The following is a 23,331-nucleotide window of genomic DNA, read 5'->3' as shown; positions in this document are numbered from 1 at the left end:
TAATGAAGAGTCCCTCCCCAGCATCCTTGTAGGCCCCCTTCAGATACTGGAAGGCTGCTATGAGGACTCAGCACTCCCATCATTTTTTTCTCTTCAGTACACTTCCCAGACCTATTTCTTCTTGTCCAGAAGCATGACTTAGTGAGCCGAGGTCACTAAGCTTCTCCAGCCTAGCATCCACCTGGCCCAGCATCCAGCAACTCCCCTGGCTGGCGTGCTGTGCCTGTGTGCCAAGGCTGGAGGAGGGAAGGGGCTGTAGCCCAGAAGGATGTGCATGTTCGGATTGTGCCTCTGCAAGGAAGATGGACACTTGTGTCACCCCAGCTGCCTAAGGAATGTGAGGGAATGCCCTTGTGAAGAGGCAGTGAAGCTTTTACATGGGAAGGCCAAAGATACCGCAACAGAAACACTGAGGGGGGAAAATTAAAGTGTCAGTTTTGGGGTCTTAGCCTCACTTTGCCCTTAATGAGGACAAGGCAAGCTAGCCTGTGCACTGAGCCTGTGGGCTTCCAGTTTGTAAGCAATGGTCTCTGCCTCCGCTTGGGACAGGTCTCTCAACAAGTGACAGGACAAGAGGTAACAGCCTCAAGCTGTGCCAGGGGAGGTTTAGATTGGATATTAGGAAAAACTCCATTGAGAACGTGATCAGGTATTGGAATGGGCTTCCCAGGGAAAGGTGGAACTGCTGTTCCTGAAAGTGTTCAGAAACCGTGCAGGTGAGGCCCTCAGTGACATGGCTTAGTGGTGGTCTTGGCAGTCCTGGGGTAATGGTTGGATTTGATCTTAAAGGTCTTTTCCAACCTAGTTGATTCTATGACTCCCAGGGACATGTTCCCAGACGACCCGAGCAGCTGGTGAGACAAGGCTGAACACAGGGGCTTTGGGTGAGGCCGGCAGCTCCCCATGGCCCACCCCAGGGCACCGGGCCCAGCCTGCTCCTCCTGGAGGAAGCAAAGCAGCGGCGTCCCCCTGAGTACAAGCACCGGTAAAGGGGCACTTCCAGCTTTATTCACGTTTGGGGCAATCGAACCGTGACTTCCAGCCGCCACAGCGACAGCTCCCCGCCGGTGGCACCTGGTTCCCTGCGAGCGCCTCAGGCCTCGCTCCGCCCCGGCAGCTCCGCCCTGCTCTGGCTCAGCTCCGCCCCTCGCATGCCGGGGCTGGCTCCGCGGGAGCGTCCGTTGGGTCCCTCGCTGCCGGTGGAGCCCCGGCTGCCGCCTGGCGCCGGGGCCGGCGCGAGAGGATGCGGCGGTTCGCGCGGGTGGCGCTGCTCTGCCTGGGCTGCGGCGTCTGCTCGCTGCTCTACGGCTTCAGCCAGCTGGCCCTCTCCCTCGAGCAGGAGCCCGGCGCCGGCCGGGAGCGGCAGGCCCGAGACCCCGCCGCGGACGGAGCTCGGCGGCAGGCAGGCGCCGGCCGGGAGGCGGCGGCGAGCGCGGGCCGAGGCGAGGCGGGGGCCAGCAGGTAATGGAGAGTGGGGGCCGGGGCCGGGCTGCGGCGCGGGCGGGGGGTAGTTGTCCCGCATTCCTGAGGGGAGGGCCGGGGAGACGCGGGAGCGCGCTCGCCTCTTTCCTCCCTCCTTCCCGCGGGCGGAGCGGGGCTCGGAGCCCGCCCTCGCCCCCAGCGGGCGCCTCCGGCTGCTCGGCGCCGTCCGGCAGCGTCCGGACGACGGCGAGGACGCGGCGCGGGCCCGAGGAAGCGCTTTGGGAGGGAGCGAGGGGGTGCCGGTGTGTGCCTCGGCATGCCGCCTGCCGCGGAACTGAGGGCGAAAAAGCCTTAAACCCAAACAGAGTAAACTTTAAAAGTGGTGTGAGGGGCTAGGCGGTGGGCGCAGGCGGCACCCGCGGCGGGAGGGGTGGCTGCGCCGCTGCGGGAAGGGAGACATCGAGAGCAGGGAGTCTGTCCCACTGCTTGGGGAAGTGTCTGCGGCTTGCGGTCGTCCTGTGCTGAAGTCAGGGTGCTGCCCTGTTGGAACAGGGGCGTGGGTTTTCTTCTTCCAAGCTGAGAAACTTTCAGGCTGTTGCTCAGTTCTGAAACTTGGTATCTTCATGATCATCAGATACAACTTTAAACAAAAATACTTGCCATGGGATACTTCAGTCTTCTCACAGGGAATTGTGAGTTCAGTTCTGCAGTTAAAGTGGTGTAAATCTGAGCGGCTCACGCTGTGCGTAGCTGTTTCTGTTTCCTGCTCTTCCTGTCCGCAGAAATTTTCATGTGGTCAAGCAGCAAGTGAGATTATAGAATGGAAAAGTACTTGTTTTCCTTTAGATTTATAGCTTCATGATGCTGTTCACTTGTGGCTACCAGAATGCTAGTGCCAGGAAAGGAGGAGTGACGAGAAATGTGTTGCTAAAGCTAGAGGAGAAATTAGGACCAGGCCTTTCTGGGCCAGCCTACCTATAGCAGTTTAAAGCTGTGTTTGATGACTGTCCCTCCTTCCCAATGATGGACATGCTCTGGCACCCTGCATTCCTTACCCAGCCTGTACTCCTTTGGTCACAACAAGTGTTGATCCAGCATGCTGACCTGCCTGAAAACTGCCTAGGGTTTGGCTAGCTCAGCACCCTGAACAGGCTCATCATGTAATTATGAAAGTGGTGTTGCTGCTGCAAAGGAGTTATGGAGGATGGCAGGATGACAGAGCTCTGACTTAATCATCATAAAATACCATGAAACAGCATTCTGAGTTGCTAGGGGTGGAGTCAGCTGAAATGTGAAACTCAGCTTTTGACTGGTCTAACTACTTCAGAGAATGTTGGGGGTTTTTCCTTCCATGCTTTTGTTTTAGTGCAGATTATGGCCTGAAAAAAAAGTGAGGATTCTTTGTTTCTCATGTCCAGATTATGATTAAAAGTTTACTATGAGAAGCTGAAATGTGGTAGTCCTAAAAACATAATAACTGGAATTAACTTCAGTTAACTGTAACAGTTTTATGTGAGATTTCATTGGCTTAATAATCACAGAATCGTAGAATGGTTTGGGTTGGAAGGGACATTAAACCTCATCTGTTTCCAACCCCTCTGCCATGAGCAGGGACACCTTCCACTAGAGTAGGTTTTTCCAGTCCCTGTCCAACCTGGCCTTGTGAAGCATGGAATCAGACTCTATAACTCAGAGTTATAAAGGAGATGTATTTATTACGGGCCTGGGTGCAAGGGGGAACACTCATCCTAACTTTCACACTGAGGGGTTAAGCAAGCAGGTATTTATTACACACAAACATGCATATTCATTAGGTTCCAGAGAGTTGGGAGGGGATATTACAATTAGTTTAGGTACTCATTATCATAAGTCTCCTCCCTTTTGGCGCTTGTGCACTGCCCTCCGATGGTCGTGGGCAGGGGTCTTCAAGATGAAGTAAGCAGTCTTCCTCACAGTGCACTTTTCACCTTTGGCACAGTTGGATGCCCCAGTAGTCACAAAACTAGCTGAAACCAGCCGTATCTGTAAGTTTCTGATAGCTGGCAAAGATTTAGAACAGTGTGACCTTCATACAAAATTTATTGCAAGCAGAACAGGATGGGCAGACAAGGAGTGTCCTAAGCTAGCAGATGTTCAGGAGGCACTGTCTCCAAACTAACTGATAATTAGAAGGATGGTAAGAAATAATTCACTCTTGTTAGTGAGACTACTAAATTCTGTTATCACACCACAGACTTACAACACAAACACTGTTCTCTTAGACCTAAGTTAAAAGTATCTTAACCCTATGTTTTCCAGGCACTTGCTTTCCTTGTATCACTTGAATACTGCCAGGGATGGGGCAACCACAGCTTCTCACCAGTGCCTCACTGCCCTTGTAAATCAGTTTTAAATAAAAATGCTTGGAAAAAATCCTATGTATGATATTTGTTTTACTAAAGAAAATATGCAGTTTACATGAAAAAAAAACCCAAACCTTTTGTTGGGTAAAAGACAATCTAAAGAATTTGTTTTTGTAAACATTGAAATTACTTTCAGGTGCATCATGCTCCTGGTTAGCAAAAGAAGAACCAAGCCTATTTTAAAAGCTGTACTATTCTAATGTTTGTATAAAGTGTAGTTTCTAAGTCAGAAGAATTGGTGGGCAGGAACCCCATCAAGGTACAAGAATATTCTTACTTGCTGCAATGAGGTGAAATGAGATATAAATTTGCCCTGTGTTTCAATGTGGAAAAGCTTCACAAACAGAGAAGGTTATTTTCCCAAGGACTTGAGTGCCACAAATAATTCTTTTGCATACATTTTCATGAGGTCCTATCTTCTTGTAAAATCAGTCTGTTGACACCTGTGTGGGAATTCTTTATCTATAAACTTCTGTCAAACTGGAGGCTCAGAATGAACATCATCCTGTTGTAAAGTACTGAAGTTTTATATGCTGTTTGTGCAAAACTCAGGTACGAGTCAGTCCCTTCAATTCAAGTCCTAAAAAATTTAAGGAAGAATTCTGTCCTGTGGCGGTTAAGAAATGCCCCACTGAATATTTCTTTAGATCCATACTTCAGTTATTCTCAAGCATGAAATCATGTTACACTCACCTGTGTTATTGATACACACATCTTTGTGAATGTATTGGGGGTTTTATACCTTTATACTTCAGCTGTTTCTTTAGTGGAGTCTGAGTATGATAACCACATAGCTGTTTTATGCCCACTTCTGACCATCCTGTGATCATATAATATTCTAAAGACCTTTTAGAGTAAATTATGTTTGGGTAACCTTCTAGTCCTTCTGAAGTTTAACATTTCATATGTGTTAATGGTAACTCTCAGTAATAGATTGCTTCAGCTGTTTTCACTGATAACTTTAAAATGCAGTTTAGCAAAGCAATTGTAACTGCCATCTGAAGGCATTTACGCACTCAGCAGTGATTTTCTTTTCTTTTTAGCCAAGAAGGGTTTTGTTTGCCTGAATAGTTATGTACATGACATAAGGGCAGAATGAGCTCAGTCATACTCAGGGATGGGAGAAGGAGAAGTTGAGTTTTCTGGTAGTTTTCAGAAGCATGCAAACATGAAAACTGCAAGCTTCAGAATACCACACCTGGAAGAATTTTGCAATAGTGTGATGTTGCTTATAAGTAGAGAATCTTTAATTAGAAAGGAAGTACGGTATTGAAACTAGAATTACAGGTTCAGGCAAGGTCCTCCAATAAACAGCATAATTCAGGGGAGCTTGTTGGGTAATCATGTTGGTAAGGAGTTGTTTCAAAGGCTGCTGTAGCTTGAGTTACAGGAGGACAGGAAGCTGAAGGCTTGTGTCTTGAAACTTGACAGAAATAGCTGAAAAACTTTATTAGCTAAATCCTAAGGTTGGATTTCAGCTGTGAAGGAAGATTAGTGTTAAAGGTAATCAGTCCTCCTGATTATTCATTCCATTTATCAAAATAGTAATGAATAGTCATTACTAATAATAACTGTCATATAATAACAAAATGAACAATAGATCTGAACTTGAAAAAAGGAAATACTGAAGTGTCTGCTTCCAGAAGATACAAAGTCAGTCAAAAGTCAGTACATGTAGTCACGCTTTTTTCTTTTGCTGTTGTGATTTATGGATGAAGAAGGCAGTTGTTAAGAAATGGAAAAAAGAGCGAATAAATGCATATTTGCTACATGTATGTCACATAATAGCGCTATAATCTGCTGTCAGTGGAGTATCCTGTCAAGTCTTTCCCCACATGCTTTCAGATGAGTTAATTAGCAGGTTGTGCTTATGAGAAGTGAATCTTCTGTTAATTTTATCAATATTACCACTTCATTTAGAGAGATAATGTTCATCTTTCTATTCAGGTCCAGGGAAAGTGCTATCCTGATGACAAGTTTGAGAAGTACAGCAGGAATCAGTCTGTCGTCAGTTCCATGAATTCAGTGAGGTCAATGGATTTGACCCTATTACAATGAAACGTTTTTTTCCATTATGCTGTAGTTTAGCATTTTCATGCAGCCAGCTATGCAGTTCTGTTGTGTGTGACACTGATACCTGACTGTACCTCTCTCTTGCTCTCTAACTGTCCTGGCAAAGGGAGAGTTAAGTGGATCACAGTGCTTGGAAAAGTGTAGGAAGTATAGCCACAGGCTTAAGACAGCAGAGGGGGTTGGTTGTAATAGGTAGTTCATTCTTTCCGTGCACTGTAGGCAGCTGTTTTCTGTCTGTCAGAGCTTAGCCAGCAGTTTCACCAGCAGTTTCTTAGCTACTCTTGTGGCATAAGAGATTGGTCTAGAAACTGCCTAAGCACTTCAGAATAGGAGTAAAACTTTTAAAAGGATGAAACATTGAACAGTTTGAATCACAGAATCATAGAATAGTTAGGGTTGGAAAGGACCTTAAGATCATCTAGTTCCAACCCCCTGCCATGGGCAGGGACGCCTCACTGTAGACCATGTCACCCAAGGCTCTGTCCAGCCTGGCCTTGAACACTGCCAGGGATGGAGCATTTACGACTTCTTTTGGCAGCCAGTTCCAGTGCCTCACCACCCTCACAGTAAAGAACTTCTTCCTTATATCCAGTCTAAACTTCCCTTGTTTAAGTTTTAACCCATTACCCCTTGTCCTATCACTACAGTCCCTAGTGAAGAGTCCCTCCCCAGCATCCCTATAGGCCCCCTTCAGATACTGGAAGGCTGCTATGAGGTCTCCACGCAGCCTTCTCTTCTCCAGGCTGAACAACCCCAACTTTCTCAGCCTATCTTCATATGGGAAGTGCTCCTGCCTCCTGATCATCCTTGTGGCCCTCCTCTGAACCTGTTCCAACAGCTCCAAGTCCTTCTTACGTTGAGGACACCAGAACTGCACACAGTGCTCCAAGGGGAGTTGAAAGTTGAAACTTCATTTAAAAAAATCTGCTGAATTTGTCGAGCAGTGAAGTTGACTAGAAAATGTTATTTTTCATAGAAATGTTGTAAATTAATGAAACATTATCAAGGTTTTTCCAGTTAAAAAGTTGTCCTGTATCAGACATTTAACATTACATCTGCTGTTTCCTGTCTAATAAAGCCATTGCTTCTCTGACAAAATACATCATGAGAAATTTGTGATACTGCTGCAGGTGTTCAGGAAAAGCTCTTCAGAAATTCTCAGTGCATTTGAGAGTTGAATTGAGCATCAGTCTTCCCAAATTTTCACTTCTGTGATGATGAGCAGGAAGGAACTAAAAAAAATTCATCCTTCCTGTTTCCTTTCCTGCACGTTGTGCTGTGGCAGAGGCACCAGTCTGTCTGTCAGTTGTTTCTTCTTGTTGATTAGGCTTTGGTTGTTAATGCAGCGCTGACAGGGAGGCAGTAGTCATGACTGCAACCCTCCCTTTGGATGTAGTGCTAAATTTGCTGTGAAGTTACAGCAGGATAAAAGATGCCACACAGACTGGAAAGTATACTTGGAAACTGTGATCTCCATTAAAGGCAAGCCCACCAGTGCAGTTAACGAAAGCACTGATGTTTGGGGCGTTCCTTATGGTTGAAACTTAGATTCACAGAATCATAGAACAGTTAGGGTTGGAAAGGACCTTAAGATCATCCAGTTCCAACCCCCCTGCTTTGGGCAGGGACACCTCACACTAAACCATGCCACCCAAGGCTCTGTCCAGCCTGGTCTTGAACACTGCCAGGGGTGGAGCATTCACAACTTCCCTGGGTAGCCCATTCCAGTGCCTCACCACCCTAACAGGAAAGAATTTCCTCCTTATATCCAATCTAAACTTCCCCTGTTGAAGTTTTAACCCATTACGCCTTGTCCTGTCACTACAGTCCCTAATGAAGAGTCCTTCCCTGTTAGCGGCGAGGAGAAGCAAGACACGCCAACCCAATATGGGTGATAAGCAAGCTCCTACTTTATTCGTGGCGCGCATCTCTTATATCCGCGTGGTGTTAGCCACGCCTACTAGTCACAACAGTATTGGTTAGTTCTACACGGCTTCCTTCACATTCTCCTCCCATATCCGGTTTCCAGTTACCTGTGAGGCCTACACCTTGCTTTGCTCACACAAGGCCTCTAAGGATCCATGGCCTTGCTCTTGGAGCCATTCTGCAGCACTTCCCGAGCATCCCTATAGGCCCCCTTCAGATACTGGAAGGCTGCTATGAGGTCTCCATGCAGCCTTCTCTTCTCCAGGCTGAACAGACCCAACTTTCTCAGCCTGTCTTCACACGGGAGGTGCTCCAGTCCCCTGATCATCCTTGTGGCCCTCCTCTGGACTTGTTCCAGCAGTTCCATGTCCTTTTTATGTTGAGGACACAAGAACTGTACACAGTACTCCAAGCACAGGGCTTCAGTCTTCGTCAGTGTGACTTGTGCATTATTGTGTAATTTGCCTACAAAATTGTCCCTTAATTCTGAAAAATGTTTTTCTTTTCAGGTCACAGTATAGGTACCTTTGCTATGTCTGCAAGACTAAAATTTTTACTGTCCAGTGGTGGAGAGGCTAAATTAGAGAGAAACCTGAACTGGCAAACAGATCTTTGAAAATGCTTGTCTTATACTAGTGATTCTAAAAAACTTTTATTTGTTTTATATTTTTGACAGTCATTTGTGTTAGGAGTTGTCCAGCCTAGTAGCCTGATGAAGGTGAGGTTGCTGCAGCTCCATGTCCCTGGGTCCATCTGGTAGCAAAGCTGAGCATTTATTCCCAATGGACATACATGCCCCCAGTGCATACATACGTGACTGGCCACAGAGGAGACTGTGCACAAACAGCAGAAGAATCCTGGTTAGGGTGAAAGGTTTTTAAATTAAAATATATTACTGTATACAGTGTGGTTCCCTCCAGTAACCAGCCTTAGACACTCAGGCTATCCAGGAACAGGATCCTCTGGTCTTTTCTGTTGCTGGTTTGAGCATGCAAACCCATTAAGCTTGCAGCCCAGTTCATTTCTGCTACTCGGACCCTCTTGGATGTGCACAGATGAGTACACTGTGGATCTTTCAGTTGGCCATGGGACTGCAGGTGAGTCTTTCGAATAGCTGGTCCAGACCTATGGCCTTAGCATTAGCCGACCCTCAGAGCCTCTCTAGTGGCTGGCTTAGACCTTATGACCCTTCCAGTAGCCATCCCTAAGGCCTTTGTCTCTTGTAGTTAGGTTGAGAGACTCATTCAAGTAGCTCAGACCCTCTGATTGCTGCAGCCTGGTTCAGCCTTATGACCTATATGATACCTGGCTCCCAAGCCTCTTGCTCATACTTGCTGGCTAGTCTGGTTTGATATGTGCTAGTGATGATGTGTACCGACATGCACACCTACACACTGTGTGCACACAGGTCTCTGCGGTTTCTGACACTGCAGGCTCATGGGCCCCTGTGATCTGCAACCATCTTTGCGTTCACTGGCATTTCCACCTCTGTGCATGCACATGTACATGCGCATGGAATGGATCCCACCAGTACCCAGGAAAACAGAAATTGAGTTTAATGAGGAGACTGATTGTCAGGCATGCAACGTAGCCAATTGTACTGACTGGCCATGGGTTTACATGTAACTGGACCCTCTTCTCTCTGTTTTCAAATTCTCATTCCTCCCCAATTCACCTTGGTCCCACAGTGAGCCTCACACCTATGTAGGCATCTGGTAAGCTGGTCTGGAGAGCCTCGCTTGTTTTCTCATCTGGTGGGCCTTCTGCCTGGCCCATTGACTGACTGCTCTTCTGCATTGGGGCTGGATCAAGGTGCCCTATGTTCCTGGGTTTCCCTCACCTGACATTATTTCCTGCTTTCTGTTGATGGAGACTGGCCTTTAATCACATAACCTGTAATAGGTGTGAGCAAAATATCTCTCCCTGATGCTGAAGGTGACTATTCCTGTCTGACTAGTAACCTTGCTCAGGTAACTATTAGTGTTCACATTTGATGAACAGATACAGTGCATCTCCCTAGCTTTGTAAAACACTTGTGATACTTATTTGTAGTCTAAGCTTTCCTCAAAATTTATTTCAAATGAAAATAAACCTTCATGAGTGTCATTTTGAATGATTTTATTGTGAACGACAAGAAGAAAATGCTGTCCAATGATTCCAGCCTCTTAATCCTTTGTACGCAAAGCTTTGTGGAATATGGTACCATATGGTCAGCTGAGAGAGAGTTCTCTGGAAAAAAAGGCAGGAAAAAAGTCTTAGTCTGACATTAGGTAAATTACATATATGTGTCCCAGTAACATCTTTATTTCAAACACAAAATTTATGAATCATATCTAAGGCTGACAACCTTGTTATTGTGGTAAATGGGGCATCGGAAAGGCCTAATGTATCAGAGAAAAGACTTGGGCAGTAATTCAAGCTTGCCTCTTGCCTTGATAGTCTGGGTTGGATAGTAGCTCAAGGCAGCTAGAAAAACACAGCTCTTGACAGTTGGAAGAGGAATCCCCTATAATAATAATAGTCTTTCAAACCAGAAAACTGTTTCTGAGAGAGAGTCTATTAATTTATCCTAAAAGCAGTGGGACAGTTAATTCAAAATGCTTCACGCTGGAGATTGTAAAGATGTTTTTTCAGAAAAGCACAAGATCTTAATGTGCCTTGAAGTTTTTAAGAAACTTCAAAAGCCATGAAGATTAATGTATGAAAGAATCTGACAGACAGAACTTGCAGTTTTATACTGTTTGCTTTCCTCGGAGGACTGCAGATATTCCAGTCACAATCTACATTATCCTTTTTTGTACCTGAATATCTATTTGTAGAGACCATTCTTAAGTCATGAGATAGAATGACTTGACTGATTCTTGCAAACACATGCAGGATACCAAAGAACTAGTCCAAAGAACCATAGCACTTCATGAGCTTTTGTGAAACACTGTTTACCAGGTCATTTTTCTCAAGTGTTAAAAGAAGACATTATACAGCTTGCCATTTTTTGAGACTACGTTATTCTAGTAAGTCTGGTATTTGAACACTTTGGCCTTTACAGGTACCAGGTCATCGCACCAAGATGATGCTGATGCATTTCAAATTTGCAAAGCCAACTTCCCGTAGCATTTTGAACTGTAGTCCTTAAATACCTTTTCATCATCAAGCTGTTTGGGGGTTTTCTTCTTGCGTATCCCTTTCACTTACAGATACCAACTTTCAAAGGAGGATAAATATTATTGGCATTTATGTCACCTGTGCAGGAAGAGGGAGCAGAGGAGGTCACTTGAGTATACGCCTTGCTTTGCAGTATTGTACTTGGTCATTTAAGATTTTAAATCTTGATGTTGATTTCCTCACCAGAGCCTCTGAAACACACTTCTGTTGCTCTTTTAAAATATTTTCTATATTACTGTTGCATAAAATGTAGTGGGGGACTATAGTTAAACCTGCTTTTTTAGTGTGGCACAAGTCAATAAATTATTAGTCTTGTCATTAGTGTGGAGAAGGAAAATTGCCAGCTGCGGCGATTATTTTGGTATTGCATTAACCTTTTGTTATGAAACAATGGAATTTGTTGGTGTTGCAAAGCCCTGTGTTTTGTTAAAAATCAGCTTTGCAGGTTTGCACTGAATAGGGTCATGGATGAATAGGAATTGTGTTTAAATAGACAATGTAACTTTGAAAAAGAAATTATCCGCTTGTTCCTCTGCTTGAAGTAGACAAAGGCATTGCAAAGGTGGAGATTTTGCCACAGTGTTGCCGTATTACCTATGGACTTATACTATGACAACAACATAGAATGACCTTCAGAAATCCCTGCCCCTTTGTTTTTTTTCACTCTGAAAATACATGGAGAGGAAAGGCTAAAGGATGGGGACCAGTCTTCCTTAAAAGAATCCTCCTGGTTGGCACCTAGTAGCTTCTCTTTTGTAGTACCCAAGTTCTGTCACGTAGCCAGTCTTCTGCCAGGTAATTAACTATTCAAGTTATGTTAGAGCTAGAAAATAATCTTTTTAACTTTGCCATAAAATCAGTAACACTTATATAGGTTATTTTTGTCTTATCCTGTTAGGTGTAAGAATTTGTCTGTATCTTTCTGGAATTCCTATTGGATGCTGCCCTCTGATGTTTGTGGAATGAACTGCTTTTGGGAAGCTGCTTTTAGGTAGGATCTATTATTAAATAGTACTTTATTATTTGATTGCAGGCAGGTGTAGCTCATGAGTATTTTTGGCTATTTAGCAAGGTAACAAGCAAAATACTTTGATTGCTTCACATGCATTTCACCTGTGTATATCATGGTTGCCTTTAGCTGGGCTTTCTCCTGTTCTATTATATTTGTAAAACTGTAGACTCAAGTGTTGTTACAAAGAGTAGGTTTTTTTTTCCAGTTATGTTGCTTCATTAAATACAGCCTTGCTAACACTGTTAAAAAGTCCATCTGAATATTGTCTGAAAAGTTATTGATGCATTATTTTTGATATCTAAAACTTGCAGTAATACCCACGATATAACTTTCAATAAAATTGGCAGATACGCTTTTAGTTAAGTTTGAAGATTCTTAATTCAAGTTACAGGTTTTATAGAATATTGAGGAGGCTAATTCATCCAAAAGCACCAAAAAACCGTTTGGAATGTGCATTAAGTTACACTATATTAAAGAATAGACTGTGTCCTTAAACTTATATCTTTAACAAAAATTTATATGTTTTGATGTGGTTGTTCAGATGCTTTAGGCTCTCAGATTATGGAAGTAGCATGAAAAGAAATGGAAGAAACCTTAAGCCACTTGACAGATATGCTTTCTAATCTTCATGGTTCTCTTGAGTGTATAACTAAAGTTGTAAATCAATTTTTCTTCTATTCAAAATTTTACTGATTGTCCTTTGGAATGGTTATCTTTTCTTAGTCTGAAACATGACTATTTCTAGGTAAGCAAAGGAAATAAAAAGGTTTAATTTCACAAGACAGTGTATTTTTGAAAATTGTGTTTTTGGGAAAGACTTCAGGTCTGTTCCCTATTCCTCTCTGCTTGTGTTCTGTCAGTGCTTTTTAAGGTCATCAGTTGCCGGAAGTTAAAGAGATGGCTGAGATTGACTTTTAGTCAGTTAGTGAAATGCGCCTGTCATTTGGGACTGCCAAGTCTTTCTTGCTCCGCTTGGTAGCCAGTGTGTCAGTCCACAGGCATTCACCTGGCTGTCCCTTTGGCAGATTTAGCTGTCTGAAAAGATTAACTTTTTTTCTTTTCCTTAAAGGTTAGCTTTTAGGAGTTTAGTGTATGAGGTTTAGTACAGAGAGGGGTAAACCAGATATTAGTGCTGTTGTGTTGGAGGTCATAGTGGCTTAGCCAATGCTTAGTGGAGGGACAGGATGTGATTGCAAGCTTCATTTATCCATGGACATCTGTGCCGGTTGTGTAGAGCTGAGGGAGGAGAGGGTCTCACTCTCTTCTGACTGTGGTGATGTCTATGAGCTCTCCACAATACACTGTAATGGGCTAAACAGGAAATTTCCTTTCTGGATTTTCTGCCAGAGTTAAGGCAGGTAGGACTTTAGAACCAGGAGAAGCCCCATGCAGTTTCTTTGCACATACCTTAACCTGTAACTTGTATAATCTTGTTAAAAATGCCCTATGTGGCTCTGAAGACAAGTCTGTTGAAGAATACATTGATTTTGTTGTTACTCAATGAGTGTAGTTTCTTTCAGGGTGAAACGGTTGTCATTGTGAACCCCTAGTATTTGCAAAATTTCATGTTTATACATTTTTGTAACCGAAAGGAAAAAAAGCTGCATAAATGTGTAACGGGGATGTGGCATTCAGATTAATCAGTTCAGGTTGGGTTTCATTATCAATATATTACTATTAAATTAATCCCCATATATTGTGCTCACTCTGCTTGTTGATTTCATCAGCGAGATGCTCTAACTTCAGAGGGGACCCCCCTTGCCTCCTTCGAACTTCATTTTAATTTCTTTCCCTGTTGTTAGTAAGTTAAGTTGGTTTCAGAGAGGTGCAGTGAGTTTGTGTAGAAGAGGTTGGGAAGATGGCAGAGAGGAGGAGAAAGTGCTTCCTCTTTGGATAGCAGCAAGCAGTTACAATTTCTCAGCATCTGGTATCTATCTGGTATTAGCTGGTATCTAAGCCTCATTTCCTTGTATGTGCTGGAATAACACAGAAGGTAGTTGCAGTTTTATTTCAGCTTTGGATATGAGCTATGATTTTGTTTGGCTCAAAATATGTGCATGGTACTAGGAGCACTGAGAAGGGTTTTACAGACCTTTGGTATCATCTTATGCTTTGAATGTGATACTTGCTCTCAAGTTTGGAGACAGATTTGTGGTGGAAGAGGAATGAACTTAATTCCCTGCAGGTTTATTAACCACAGGAAATGAAGTCTGAGATTGTGTGTGCAGGGCCACTTCAAGATTATTCATAAAGATATGGCCTCTTGAAAGCTTTTTCTGTGAACAGGCAACATTGTCATTCCAAGTTGGGTATCTTTTGAAACAGAAGGGAATGAGACTTCTACCATAGTGTCTTATTCCAAATAATTTGACCCTGGGTTGGCTAAACCTTTGTGTTCTTTTTAAGTGCAGTCATTGTAGAGGTGCAGAATAAAGCTGGAGTCTGAAGAGACTGGGGTAGGGATACAAGAAAAACCTAAGTGTTATACATCTGGTGGGTATCCTAAGATAGCCAACTCCACTGCCTGTAGACGTGCCAACAAAATAATGGGAATTCCAATGAGTTTGCTTTTAATAGAAATGGCAGAGTCAGGTCATTGAACTGCACTAGCACTTACTTGAATCTTCTGTTTGGCCTGGTTCAACTCACTAAAAGAGAACACTGTTTATCCGGATCATAAACCAGTTTGTGAATGGAGATTCTGGTGTTCTATTTTTACTCTTTCAATAAACTAACAAAATTTAGGTTGTTCAGAGGAGCAGATCATGTAGCCAGAATTTCTTTGCCAATAGCTGATTCATTCAGTGTTAGAATGTTGCCTTTCTCTTCACCAGGTAAGTTTTTCAAGCATTGGAAAGTAGTCCTTCAGCTTTTGGATTTTTAATTCTTCTCTTTGAAAAAACTTAGCTTGTTTTCTCTGTCTCTGACTTAAAGTTCTGGTTGACTTTTTGTTTTTTTCCTGGATATCAGAACCACAGGGTTTTGTTCGTCCCTGAGAGAAGGAGCTTGGCATAGACATTTTTGAAATGCAGTTTGCTGTGTCATTTCCTCTGAGTGCCTCTAAGCATATAAAGTGTGAAGTGACAGCTAATCTTCTGTGGATTTGTAGGACTCAAATTAGTATAATAGAAATGTTGGACACCTATCGAGTAATCTATAATTTTTTTTAGGAGAGGTGTATATACAGGCTTCAGAATCACTTGCTATAGCTAATTCAACACCATTTTATATAGATGAGCTCTGAACAGCTGCTGATTCTAATAATGGATAATAAGGATCTTGTCTCTTCAATTATCAGTGTAAAATCTCATGTCTGTGCTATATGTAGGAAGGATTTTGGAGCTATTCCCCCACATTTATTGCCATTCTGATTATCAACATTATTGAGACAGGATGTCTTGTACTGTGCTCTTGGTACAGAGTATTTGTTAGCTTTCACTTTGGTAGAGGAAGCATGAGGTCACTTTCACACACAGGGTATAGATTTTATCAAGAATTTAAAAACTGCTGATAAAGGTAACATGAGGCTCAGGTTTTGCATAGTTTAGATGATGCATATCATTTATAATACACCCTTCAAGGTGCTCAGTGTCATTTAGCTGGTATGCTTGCTTATTTCCAACTGAGACCGATTAGGAGACATTCTCGGGGTCATTACTATGGCTATCTGACCTGCCTGATTTCAGTTGTTAGATGTTGCTTCGAAGTGGGTTTTAACTTGCATTACCTATGGGGAAAAAAAAGAGTTCACCATTTTCTGAGCATATTGAAGTTCAGGTTTTGTTGATATCTTGAGATGAATTTTGACAGTCCTGAAAAGCAGGACTTCTAAACTAGTTAGCTCATTGGAAGATGGGGCTTTGGACTTCTGTAGTCAAATTTTAAATGACTAATGTGTTGTAACTTCAAACCTAATATTCTAATTGAGTATTTAATTGAATAGATGACACTTGAACATCATGTGCACTGCATCATTAGCATACTTTTACAAACTAAGCTCTGATTATGAACTATTTTTAATTCAGTACAGTAGCAGAAAGCTAAGAAGTTGAGTAAAAACCTGGAATTTTCATCACTTTCAAATCTGGATAATTTCTGTAGTTATCTTGATCCTTTTTCGAATATATGTGTGGAAATGGTTTAACAGTTGCATTTTAATCAGTGTAGTCTTTGTTGCCTTTTTACTCTACCTATTTGTGTTTCTGATAACTAGAGGCTTCTTGGTTAGGCTCCTTAATGATCGATTTGTGTTTGATTAATTGATTTAGATCAAACACAAAGCATTAAAAGAAAAATGGATGCAATAAATAAGCCATTTCTTTTGTATTTACACAGCTACCATTTGTTTTTCTGAGGTACATCATGCCATGTTTGAAATAACGCAGGTTGATTATAGGAAAATATTTTCCTTGCATATTCTAATGATATAATTTGCATCTTCCATGCTAATTGTCAAAAAGCTTGCATGCGTGAAATATTTGCACTGATAATGCAGGTAGCTTTTCATACTGAAGAACAAAACACATTTGTGGCAGGCTTCTGTTTGTTCTTTTGGGAAGTGTAAACAACTTTGACACAGCTGAGCCTGGCAGCCTAGTCCATTTGGTTGTAATATCAAGGAAAATATAATGATGTTGTGGAAAGACTGAGAGACTGTATTAAGCAACCATGTTTAGGCAGCTGAATATTGCACGCCTCATATGTGTTATAGACCATATGGAGAAAAGATCAAAGAAAGGCAAGGCTGTTGCTCTGTCAGAACGAGTGTGGGAAAACTTGTTTTGATGTAGGATGATTTTTAAACTGTGGGTTTTTTTTTTTTGCAAGCTACAAAATAATCTTTACATTACCATTATGTAATATAGAGGTGGTTGTATATAAAAACTAGTGGTGCAGGTTAGGATGCTGAAGTTTTCTCAGAAAAAGGCAAATGTTTTTATCCTGTTTGAACCAAATGCAATTACACTAAAAACGGTAATTCCTCTCCTCAATGGGCCAGAATAAAATTTGAAAGGACAGCTGAGGTCAATTTATTGCTTCGGTTACTCATACCACTCTTGTGCTATTAGTACCTGGATGCTAATCTTTCCTTCCTTGGCTTCCTCAGCCATGTTAAGGAAACATAGGAGAGGACAGCTTGATTGCCAGGGAAGTTGAGCATGGAGCTCTCTGTTGATCCCTAGTTGTGTTCTTAGTAGTACATCAACAGATGGGAAAAAGGCACAAAGTTTGTAACGCAGAATTAAGGCTGACTGTGGTTTCTTTGTGGCTTTCCATAGCAACAGTGCCACTGTATTTGAATGTGGCTTAAAAGCGGGGAGAAAAATGAAATTGTCCTCAGACACACTGACAGCTCTTTGAACCTGGTACCCAGGTCACACTAGATACTGTAACACTGCAGCTGCTCTGGAAGCCTTGGAGCTTGGCCAGCGGCAGAAGTAGCTGTTGTGCTGTGACTTCAGTATATAGCAGGCTAGGATTGGGACCGGCTTAATGATCACAGATTAGATGGAGTTGTGTGAAGGATTCCTTATGTCTGGGTGTTCCTGAGGGTTTGATACCTCTCACTTGTGCTCTCAATGTGTTACATAAGAACAGGAACAGGAGAGCCCTGCTTTAAACTTACACAGGAGACCCTCTGCTATGGTGCCTTGTGCCAAGTCTGAAGGACAGAGCTAAGATTTTCATGGAATTGAGGAGTATTTTAGCATCAGTACCGTTCGGGTTCTCTCTCCCCTCCCAGGAAGTTCAGCTGGGATGCGGTGAAAGTTCTAGAAGAGAGCAACCTGTCAAAATACACCTCTCAAGCTTACTACCAAATTATTACTTCATAATTTTAATTGACCTAGAAATGCTAGCTTAATATACAGTGTGTCATGGTGTGCATAAGGCGGTGTTTTGACAGACAGGTTCTTTAAAGTCTTGTTGTAACAGCTTCATTGAGTATATCTGGCTATGCTCCTCTGTCAGAGGTTATTAAAGCTACAGCAGAATTAGTCATTGCAGGATGAAGGTGAGCACTTCAGCACAAAGTACTTCAGGCCAAGGCTTGTACCTGGCCTTATGCTGCTGCTGAGCAGCCTGTTTTAAAGTGTTTTTGCTCCCACAGTGTCAAAGTGAGTATCTGAAATGTGTTTTCTAAACTCATGGGAGTATGTGTCGTGTGCTCTCTCAAGTGTTTTATTTTGTTTATTTCTGCTGTCCCTGCCACTGGTGTAATCAGTATCCTCAGGCAAATCGAATTCCCTTATTTGTCCCTAAATGCTCAAATGCTGTCATGGCTTCCTGCTCAGTAACTTCTATTGGATTACAGGTGCATTCTTTGCTTTTCCATTTTAATTAGTGGAATTTGGTGTAGGTTTTTTTGTGGTTGGTTGGTTTGTTTTCCCCCTGCAGCAGCGAGGATTCCCACTTTACTGGAGATTTTTTTTTTTTTTTTCTCTTTAGAAACCAGGGCTGTCAAGTTTTCCTTGTTAGTCTGTTCAAAAGCCTTACTAAAACACAGTTTCTGTTTCACTCTGTTGTTGCTTTTCCCAGCTTCTTCACTAAGTACTGCCACACCAAAACATCAGGCTACTAGTATTTAGAAATATGTATAAAGAAATCTTCGTTTGTATTTTTGTGTTTCCCGTGTTGCCTCTGAAGATTTTTAGGGAAGTGTCTTGATGCTTTCAGAACCTTGATTTTTGAGGTTCAGTAATGGTATTGTTCTCATACCGGAGCTGTGATATTCATGACACCAAACTTGCTCAGGGTCAGATAAACCAGAGTTCTGGTAAAATAGTTTTTATTTTGCTTGTGGTCAACTCAGCTACTGAACTGCTAAAATAAAGATAAAGAAAGAAATGTATTGATGGAAAATCTTGTGTAAAAAATCTTAGTTATACCAGATCCAGGGCTGTGTAAATGAACAAGGTTTTCCTTTCATTGTCTTCTGTTGAGACTTCTGTTGAGGTAGTTGCATGACTAACTACAACAGAGACTGGTGGAGGGAAGATCAGAAAAAGAGAGAGGCTGGAAAATTCAGGAAGGAGAAAGGAGAGAAGGATATAGCTAAGAGAGGATAAATCTGAAAGCAATTAGGGGAAGGACCAAAGTCATGTAAGCATAATATGGAGGAAGGGAGTGAGACAAGTGGATGTGGCATATTTAATATTGAAGGTGAGACTGCAGAGCTCAAGATGGTAAACTCTGCTGGACAACTTAGACTTTATGCTGCTTCTAGTAGCAGGAAGAGGAAAAAGTGATGAAAGATGCTGAGGATTATCAGAAGAGGTGAGTAGTTAGTGTCCCTGGATGAAGATGGGCCAATGATTTCCCTCTGAGAGTGGAGAGAGATGTATATATAGGGTGAGGAGCAGCTCTGAAACCTAATTATTAAGAAGGAGGCTGTGATTGCCAGTGGTATGTATGCAGGGAAGTCAAATGCAGTTTATAATCACTAATGGTTGTCTCTTCATGGAGTCTTGTGTAAGAACTACAATTCATAGAATCATAGAATGGTTTGGGTTGGAAAGGACCTTAAGAACATCTAGTTCCAACCCCCCTGCCGTGGGCAGGGATGCCTCACACTAGACCATGTTGCCTAAGGCTCTGTCCAACTTGGCCTTGAACAGCACCAGGGATGGGGCATTCACAGCTTCCTTGGGCAACCCATTCCAGTGCCTCACCACCCTCACGGTAAAGAACTTCTTCTTTCTATCTAACCTGAACTTCCCCGGTTTAAGTTTGAGCCCATTCTGGAACTTCATAACTTCTCCTGCCATAATATGTCTCTGGGACCTCTTATGCCCTTCTTAGTGAATAGTCCCTAGAGGGAATGATAGCCTGTTCTTTCCAATGGCTCCATCTGCTTCAGGGATAAAGCTTTGTGTTGTGTACTTACGGATTTGAGTCCAGCTGTTCCCCATGTTGTGCAAGCTGAAGTTCCATTGTTACTAGCTTTTTGTAAATACTTTTTTTGCCTTTTCAAAAAACATATTTTTAAGCACAGATTTAAAAAATTGAAGTAATGAAGTCAGAAACTCATAGAACAGATTGTGTGAACAAAATGGCTGTAAAAGCATTATAATATGATCAGTCTATTTTTTGTTGTGTAGCTTGAAGTGTTCTTTCACTCACAGATGTCACTCTGTAGAAATAAATAATAGTCTTTCAATCTCAGTGTGTTGTAGAGCTGCTTTGGCATACTTTTCATCATACTTTATTCATGGAAAGCCATGTGTTACATGTGGTTCAGGAACTTGGCTTTCAGCTGTGCAGTTTGTGTAGGTTGTGTCCTTATTTATCACATGACCTTGCACTATCCCTGTAAGCTCTCGTGACTGCAGGGCTTAGTTATTGTAATTCCTTTTTCAGTGGATTAGTGATGAGGCTAATCTGCTGTTTGCAGCTTGTTCAGACTGCAGCAGTGTACTGCTTACTGGGTTTCGGCTACCCTCATCACAGTCAGCTTGCTTTGTGTTTTTTACCTTAGCTACTTACTACATGGTGCGATGCTTAAATTAGCTTTATGAATAAAGGTCTGAATGGGCATGCCTAGTTACATTTCAAGATTCTATTTTACTTTTTTTTTTTTCTGTTAACCTGAACTAATTCTTCCTTTCCATTTTTTTTTTTTTTTTTTTTTCTGCAAGACTTAGGGAAGGTTTCAGTCTGTGGATTAAATCATCCGAATACAGAAGTCTGTGTATAGGTGTCTATGTCAAGCAGGTCTTAAGCATTCACTGAAATTGAAAGAGCGTAGAGAGAGTGATCCAGGTGACTAGCTATTAAGTTTCTGAGAAATAAATGGCTGGTGTTAATTGAGAAGCACTGTCTGTCCTACACATCTCCTTAGGACTAGTAGATACATGAACTTTGAGACACCCAGTCCTTTTGGACTGGCACCCAGAGGTCAGGTGAGACATTCTAGAGCTTATTAAATGATGGTACAGAATTGGCTTTATTGAGACTTTGGATACAGTCTTGTATGTCAGCATCTTCATTTAGGTGTCCTGTTTTGGATCTGAACCTTACCTGTGAGGTCTTTTACCCATGTGATTTTTAATAAAGCCCCAAACCTTGACTCAAGACTGACTGCACATTCTGATTAAAGCTTTATTAATCTTAAATCCCTGGGATGCTGGAGTTTTTTAGTTCCAGGGCATTAAACTCTTCCAAAACTCAATATTTTTTAAATTCAGCTATTGTTTATGGCATTAAACTTAAGCAGTTTTACAGTGATAACTTTGCTTATATTTTGCCTCATGGAACTAAATGTGTGTTGCTATTCCATGCCTTAAAGAAAAAAAGGCATATTTGCATAACCTCTTTTTATCAACTTAAAGGAAGACTTGTACACATCTAAATGTTTTAGTTACATAAAAATTGGGCGGAGATTACTTGCTAAGAATCACATCTGTTAATTTCTATTTGAAGTGTCTCTCTCTTTGGCGAGCTTCTAAGAATAGTTGCTATGTTTGCCAAGAATGTCTCTACTGTTAGTAGGTTGGTGAAGTATTTTCTAACTTCATTTTATTTTTTCTTTTTTTTTGTCTGAATACCTTGGATTTAATCTTGTAATTTAAACCTTTAGATACTCTTGAGTTCTCTTAGACCCCGTCCTCCCATAGTCCATGCAATTAGCTCGAGCACAGGACATTGTTTTGAAGATTAGCTTTGAGCTGACATATGTTTAAAACCTTTGAATGTTTTTCTGGCCAATTAAATATATGAAATCCAGGAGTACATGGGTTTAGGTTTAGTATGTCCACTGCGTTTGCCACCAGGCTGATGGTATTTACCCAATAACAATTTTTGCCTGTTGTATTAAAATAATAACTTTTGAATGTATCCTGTATGCTACATACCAGGCACTTCTTCCTGTAACTGTTGGACAGCAGCTGTCTTCAGGAATAGAGAAGTTCCCAATCCCCACACCTTGCAGTGGTTTAGCCCCAGGGACACGGGCAATGTGTGTGGTCAGGGTACCTAAGGGTATTTCCAAGAACCACTGGGAGCACCAGGACATCCCACGAGGCCATTTGAGCTGTTAGTTTCCCAGCTTTCTAATCCAGGTTGTACTCCTGCAGGATGGAAGGAGAGGAGAAAGCTTTTTACGTTTTGCCAGTGCTTAGGAGAAGCGCTGAAGCATGGGTTTGACAAAAGGGCAGAAAACAGACAAAGCACCTATATCATTCAAAAATGTTCTTAACAGAACTCCTTAAAAGGCTTTTTTCACTTTTGTTGTTGAGTTTAATTCTGCTATATCTGTTGTGTTTACTTATCTCTGTATTGAGTCCAGGGAAAGAGGAGAACATGAGCTCATTCATAGACTGAATGTCTTTCACATTTTGATGTAACTTCATGTGATCTTTCTTTTAACTGTTTAACTGTTTAGATGGAATTCCTTGCTAATGTTGGATGGCAAAATTACTAAGAAAATAAATGTTTGTTTAGTTTCTGTACAGCTCTTCCATACCTTGTTTTTCCCTCATAGGCTGGCATGATGGAAGTGAATATGAGAATAGTTCAGTTTAAACGTAAGCCCATATATGAGGTGTAATGCTGTGGTTTGTATGTCCTGTTTGAATTGTCCTTTGCTGGTTTAAATATGATAAAGGGTATTTTGTTAAATTACATGCTGCAGTAAACGGTAGAGCTTTTCCTTAAGTCTGTGCTAGAAATCATGCCAAATGAAAAAAATATCTTTGTATCAGATATGATTATATGAAGACACATCCTTCTGAGAAAATGCATCTAGCAGTGGTTGCCTGTGGTGAAAGGCTGGAAGAGACTGTTACTATGTTGAGATCAGCCATTATTTTCAGCATCAAGCCTCTCCAGTTTCATATTTTTGCTGAGGACCAGCTGCATGAGAGATTCAAAGACATAGTAAGTACCCAAATAATTTATTTAATCAATTTGTAGTACAATTTGAGTAATATATAACAATTTCTCTGCTTCTTGGGCAGTAGTTATTGGATATAGTCACAGAAATGCACAGGTCTATAAATGAGGTAATATGCAAGTCTTTCGTAATGTCGGATGGGGATTTTTGAATCTTCATTTCCTGCATAAAAATGCCAGTTGGTGATATCAAAACTTCTTGTAGAGACAGATAAAAAGTTCCTCATTTGTTACCTTGAATCTGTTAAATACTTGTATCCATTGAATACAAACCCAGTGTTCTAAACACAAACCAATTATCTTGTGTGAGCTTCTTTAAAGTTGGCTTTACAAGAGAAAATGGTGATCTGCCTTTTTTTTTGTCCCTGTGCTTACTGTATGAGTCAGCCTTACATTGCCTAAGCAAAGTGAAACATCGGTCTTTGAAAGTGGTAGATACAGTTA

General features: G+C 41.8%; 1 protein-coding gene across 1 annotated transcript in view; it reads left to right on the top strand.

Moving 5' to 3' along the window:
- Positions 1 to 1,109: 1,109 nt before the first annotated feature.
- The window catches only part of GXYLT1 (glucoside xylosyltransferase 1), a 35,138-nt gene continuing 12,916 nt past the window's right edge, over positions 1,110 to 23,331 (top strand). Inside the window, exons 1-3 of the mRNA XM_061467773.1 lie at positions 1,110 to 1,461; positions 11,884 to 11,976; positions 22,698 to 22,872. Of these exons, the coding sequence (XP_061323757.1) occupies positions 1,244 to 1,461; positions 11,884 to 11,976; positions 22,698 to 22,872 (486 nt within the window). The 5' untranslated portion in view covers positions 1,110 to 1,243. The remainder of the gene's footprint in view (positions 1,462 to 11,883; positions 11,977 to 22,697; positions 22,873 to 23,331) is intronic.

The sequence above is a fragment of the Pezoporus flaviventris genome, unplaced genomic scaffold (genome assembly GCF_033815535.1).
Source record: "Pezoporus flaviventris isolate CSIRO_AGI_PZ_B2104156 unplaced genomic scaffold, CSIRO_AGI_Pfla_v1 ptg000045l, whole genome shotgun sequence".
Classification (NCBI taxonomy): domain Eukaryota; kingdom Metazoa; phylum Chordata; class Aves; order Psittaciformes; family Psittacidae; genus Pezoporus; species Pezoporus flaviventris.
This window is presented reverse-complemented; position numbering and strand designations above follow the sequence as displayed.